General features: G+C 39.8%; 1 protein-coding gene across 1 annotated transcript; it reads left to right on the forward strand.

Annotated features, from left to right (window-relative positions):
• The first annotated feature begins 588 nt into the window (after positions 1–588).
• On the forward strand, positions 589–5534 carry LOC111231265 (pancreatic alpha-amylase-like). The gene is made up of 9 exons (XM_022758313.1): positions 589–800; positions 1780–1926; positions 2405–2602; positions 2905–3135; positions 3891–4024; positions 4306–4528; positions 4613–4734; positions 5038–5163; positions 5303–5534. Exons 1-9 carry the CDS (start codon positions 633–635, stop codon positions 5490–5492), a joined length of 1539 nt encoding a protein of 512 aa, XP_022614034.1. The 5' UTR covers positions 589–632; the 3' UTR covers positions 5493–5534.
• The last annotated feature ends 694 nt before the right edge of the window (positions 5535–6228 follow it).

A 6228-nucleotide genomic window follows, 5' to 3' on the forward strand; every position in this document is an offset into this window, starting at 1 on the left:
CTGCCTGTTGCAACATCATCTGGTTATTGAACTGAGTGAACAAATAATGAGGCGGGACAAATCTAAACTGATCGTGTTTGGAGAGGTTTGAGAGTTTAAAATACAACTTTTTCTTCTTCATTTTTGAATTAGTGGAAGATAAAGTTTTAAATATAGCATTAAGGTAATGTCTGAAGGCAGAATATAACATTTTTGTGGGCTAGTGTTGAAACTGAGTATGTTTGAAGTTCATCTTACTGCCATATGACAAGGCAGTGATTCTTTTGGACTCTGTTTCAGTTTGTTTTTACCTCTACAAAAGGATAAAAATCTGTGGAAAGATATGTCACTGTGTGTCGCATAGGAAAGCATTCTGGATGTTTGACACTTTTTCAGTCTCATTTAACCTGTTATTTTTTTGGGGGAAAAGCATTGTGCACACCTTATGCTTCTCAGTTTTTATGTGCCTTGAAACTATTTTTTCTTCCGCATGTTTTGAGAGAAGGTAGGAAACTTTGATAAAGAAACACCTGTTTAATATCCATGCTGATATTTCCCAGCCTCTCATTGGTCCGTGAGAAAAAAGAATCAGTATAAATATTAACAGCATGGCAGCAGGACAGTGTGTTTTTCTGGCTCATCGACGGGGAAGCATGAAGTTGTTCATTCTGGTGGCTCTGTTCGGGCTCGGCTTCGCCCAACACAACCCTCATACCAAGCATGGAAGGACAGCCATCGTCCACCTGTTTGAGTGGCGTTGGGCCGACATCGCTGCAGAGTGTGAGCGTTTCCTGGGTCCCAATGGCTTTGGTGGAGTTCAGGTATGTATGGCTGAACACAGGTGTAGGAAGGGAAGATAATCCCTTCTTTTTCTTTTTCACAGTAAATCAATGGACAGTAATCAAGCTGCATGTTGATGATGCACCAGTTAGTTTGCACACAGATGGCTACAAATGGCGGTTAAAAAACGGCTTTAAAGCTTGATATATACATATGCATAATGTATTGTGTAAATTAGAGTAATCCCCACCATGGAGCACAGAATTAAATATAACAGGTGACAGGTGATTCCAGCTTTATTTACATAGACAGATTGTTTGCTGCTTTGAAAGTCACTGTTTTAAGTTCTGTGAATGAAGGATGGTTCATTTCAAACAAAAATTATTTTATTTTGAAATATATAAAGGAAATCAGCAAGTGATTCTTGTCTGCTTGAAAAGATGGAAAGCGGAGCAAACTTTGCCTAATAATCAGAATAATACATTCTCTTGATGGGTTTAGTCATCCCTCTTTGACCTTTATAGCTTATCTCCTTCCATTTAACTTACATAGGTACAGATTGTTTTTTAAAAATGGTAAAAATCAAAAACAGACATGGTTTAATTTTTTAATATGGATCAAGCTCCAAATACTTGATCCTACAGTTCCTATAATGCACAATCTTTTTTTAGATCATGCTTTCCTCCTAAATGCCCATGTCTTTCAAACCCTACAAATCCAGGTTGTAGGTTATTTTGTTAAAAAAAAGTCTCAAGCCTGGGGAGGGATAAGCTTGTCATCAGGGTCTTCAGGATCTTTAGAAAGTTCTTCCAGAGTCACACTATACATCTCTTTCCCCAGGCTGAGTGGTACTTCTCGAGATGTTTAAACTAAACTTCATGTGTAAAACCGCTGTAGTGCCCCTTTAATAACTGTACTGGACACTCACTATAACCCTGGTTAGTGGCCATCTTCTGTCTGCAGATAATTCCTGTATTAAAACTGATTATTACAGTAATGTTTTCCCTCCATGTTTCTCAGATCTCTCCTCCAAATGAGCACATTGTGCTGAACAGTCCCTGGAGACCCTGGTGGCAGAGATACCAGCCAATCAGCTACAACCTGTGCTCCAGATCTGGCAGCGAGAACGAGCTGAGAGACATGATCACCAGATGCAACAACGTTGGGGTAAACTACATTGTAACAGTGATTTAGTGAAAGACATTAGGATCATTGTTCTTCTGTGTTTGACAGTGGCTCGTAAATCTACAGCCTAGTACAAGACAGCAAATTCGTACCAGATTCATTTCACACTACTTGACACTTTCTGCGTCATTATCAAACTGTTTTTATAACAACAGGCACCTGGCATTTTATAACAGAAGGTATTTTTGAATAAAGAGCAATAATTTAACAAATTGATGAGTCTGTCTCGTGGAATTCTCTTTCACATTTTCATATAAGGCATTTAGCTGCTGTGCTTTGAAGTCATATGTTTGGACCACCAACATTAAAACAAACCAATAGTGAGCGGTGCTGCTCTAACATATTTCTAGGACCTGACAGTGAACTTAAATGTGCAAAGAAAAGGAGTGAAAGTGAAAAGGGATAGATGAGAGATATTGAGTCGGTGTGTTGCACCTATAGTAATGTATATTTCCAATAGGTCAACATCTATGTGGACGCTATCATCAATCACATGTGTGGAGCCTCGGGTGGAGAGGGAAACCACTCCTCGTGTGGAAGCTGGTTCAGCGCTGGCAAGAGGGACTTCCCCAGTGTCCCCTATTCCCACTGGGACTTCAATGACAACAAGTGCAGGACTGGCAGCGGTGAAATTGAAAACTATGGTGATGCTTCTCAGGTAATGAAAGTGACTGAGAGAAACAGTCAGAACAACGTCATTTCCCCCCTGATTCACAGTGTATAATTCACAGAACTTTTTCAATCCATTCAAGGATCCATAAAACACAGTTTGGTCAGAAACTCTCACATTTGCCCAACTAGTTGTGCATGTCTGACCATTGTCATATACATGTATAGGTGATCATCTTAACACAAGCAACAGTTATGAATAAAAACAAACATTAATATGGTAAAACTGATAGATAATATGAGTTGGAGGAGTCATAATCCATAATGCAATGAATACATTACCTGCTCCAGGTACGTGACTGTCGTCTGGCCAGTCTGTTAGACCTCGCCCTGGAGAAGGATTATGTTAGGGGCAAGGTGGCTGACTACATGAACAAGCTGATTGACATGGGTGTGGCTGGATTCAGAGTGGATGCCTGCAAGCACATGTGGCCTGGTGACCTGGCGGTTGTCTATGGTCGTCTGCACAACCTCAGCGCCAGCTGGTTCCCCAATGGCTCCAAACCCTTCATCTACCAAGAGGTAGATTTTTTACATGTTTTTTTTTATTACTATTATTATTTTCACACATAAATGGTTTAATATCTAAAAAAAGACAGAAGGAAAAATGTCAACCAGCACATACTACATACCTATACTATAAACTATAGGTGCATCTGTCATGTGCGTTTTTTCTGGAATATCTCATAAACCAAAATGCTGGATTTGACCTGATTTGCAGGAAAACATGCAGTTACTGAACACAATCTCCTGCCACTAAAACCTATTTGCATGCAAGCACATGATTGGCCAAACCCCCGCTGCAAGCATGTGATTGGAGAAATACGAAATGCCCATGCGTCCGGTATTCATGACTGATAACACAGATCAACAGTCAGCAGAGCCATGGGAAAACAAGCAAAGAAATCAAGATGCCAAACACAAACACAAGCACACTGGGAGCAGACGTTACAATAAAAGAAGTCATTATTAGTTGACAACACCTGAATAGCACATGTGATACGATGTCCCTGAATAGCCCATGATTCAATGCTATGATAGAAAATGCATCTTAAAGTTTGTAAGCTGCAGCCTGAGATGAAATAATATTGTGCTCTGTCTTCAGTAAAGAGGGTTTAACAGCATAAAATATGGTTCTTGTTACTACAGAACCAAAGATTTTATTTGTTGCATCAGTTTATGACAATTCACACATCACTGACATGGTACAGTTAATATAAACCATTCCTACCTCACATTGCGTGGATGATATGATTTATGTGCTGTTTTCCCTCTAGGTTATTGATCTGGGAGGTGAGCCCATCACATCTAGTGAGTACGTCCATCTGGGAAGGGTAACTGAGTTCAAATATGGTGCCAAACTGGGAACTGTCTTCAGGAAATGGAATGGTGAGAAGCTGTTTTACACCAGGTGTGTGTGTGTTTCTGCTGATACGCTTAAATCTTTTATCAATCTGATATATTAGAGGAGGTTATTTAAACATTACTACAATCCCATTTGCTGCATTAATTGCTGGATTGGATAAATAGGTTCTTACTTACTAAGGTTTCTAGGGGACAAAATGTTTCATAAATGGTGACTGACTAGAACTTGTGCATTTTACAGTTTCTGAATTTAATACTTTAGGTATTTGGGTTTAGGTTTTTGTCCAAACTTGGGTGTCATTAGTAGAATTGTCTTCTTGTCACCAGGAACTGGGGAGAGGGTTGGGGTTTCATGCCTGATGGTAATGCTGTTGTCTTCGTTGACAACCACGACAACCAGAGAGGCCATGGTGCTGGTGGTGCATCCATCGTTACCTTCTGGGACTCCAGGCTCTACAAGATGGCTGTTGGTTACATGCTGGCCCACCCTTACGGAGTGACCAGGGTGATGTCTAGCTTCCGTTGGAACCGCCACATTGTGAATGGAAAGGTTCGTTCTCTTAAGTAGCAGTAATGATAAAATGCAATGTTTGGTGTGTTTTTGGAAACATTTTTTATTAAACCCATTTACTAGGATCAGAATGACTGGATGGGCCCTCCCAGCCATAGTGATGGATCCACCAAGTCTGTTCCCATCAACCCTGACCAGACTTGTGGAGATGGATGGGTGTGTGAGCACAGATGGCGTCAGATCAAGTGAGTCCTCAGAAAGAACTGCTGACCTTATGCACAGAATATTGTTCACTTCTGTTCAAAAAGTCTTCATGTGTATCTTTTCTGAAATAGCTAAAATGTATAGTTGTATAATCTATCTTTCTACTCCAGTTTTCCCCAGAAAATAAAATTTTCCATTAGGAATACTTTAAAGATAACTATCTAAAAATGAGATTCATACGTAGGCAGGATCTTTATAGTATGTGAACCTTTTATCAAATTCAGTTTCAATATTTAAATTATAGTATCCAGAATCAGAGATGTTTTGTATTGTTTTCCCTCAAGGAACATGGTCATCTTCCGTAACGTGGTCAATGGACAGCCTCACTCCAACTGGTGGGACAACCAGAGCAACCAGGTTGCCTTTGGACGTGGTAATCGTGGTTTCATCGTCTTTAACAATGATGACTGGTAAGGATTATTTTACTATTTTACCATTTGCATCCAGTTGCAGTAGAAAGCAGCAAAATAAGAAGGAAAGATCATCTCAAAATACAGTTCAATTCAATATTGTGGTTTTGAAAACAATATGATTTGTCTTTGCCAACAGGGACCTGGCTGTGACCCTGAACACTGGTCTGCCTGGTGGCACCTATTGTGACGTCATTTCTGGACAGAAGGAAGGAAACAGGTGCACTGGGAAGCAGATCCATGTGGGCGGTGATGGCCGAGCTCACTTCAGGATCAGTAACAGAGATGAGGACCCCTTCGTTGCTATTCATGCTGAATCCAAGCTGTAAACATATTCTCTATGACAGATAAATCTTATTTTTCAGCTTTAATGGAGAGTTAGATTTTTTTACTGACACAATAAAAAAAAAGATCTGAGTCAAATATTTTTGCCATTGACTTTTAGTTTACTTTAAACTTGCAGATAAGAAATGAAAGGCACATTTTTTTGGAAAATTTGTGGCACCCGTAACCACACCATTTGACAGTGATGTGTCTTCTATATCACTCCACTTCAGTTACTCTTTGAACTGACTGCAGTATCACATTGGTGGAAACACTAAGAAGGTCTGGTAATTTAGTTTTCTATTGAAGGCGTGCACTTAACATGCCATTCATGCATTCACATGGAAAAAGAAGAAAAACCTTAATAGGAGAGTATAGACTGCTGTTGTGCAATCAGCGGTTTCCCCATTCATAAAAAGTGTCATGTGTGAGAGGGGTTGTATCATATGAAAAGTGATGCTGATGCATACCCTCCGCATTTGCCAACTTAAAGGGCAACATAGGCTATATGAATCACCCATATGCAGAAAATCTGTCCATCTGTCAGTAAAATCTGGTCAAGGATGAAGAACTACATGATGATACTGTTTGACCATCATTTGTTCAAACAAACTTCCTTTAAAACCCAAAACAACAGTGTTTTGCTGCCATCTTGGGAGGTTAACGCAATATGTAAAAGGCTAACAGGCTGTCAGAAACAGTGACCACTGAGGGCAAAAAAGGGTAAAAAGCATTACAGCA

Source organism: Seriola dumerili, unplaced genomic scaffold (assembly GCF_002260705.1).
Source record: "Seriola dumerili isolate Sdu_G_001 unplaced genomic scaffold, Sdu_1.0 BDQW01000291.1, whole genome shotgun sequence".
NCBI lineage: Eukaryota > Metazoa > Chordata > Actinopteri > Carangiformes > Carangidae > Seriola > Seriola dumerili.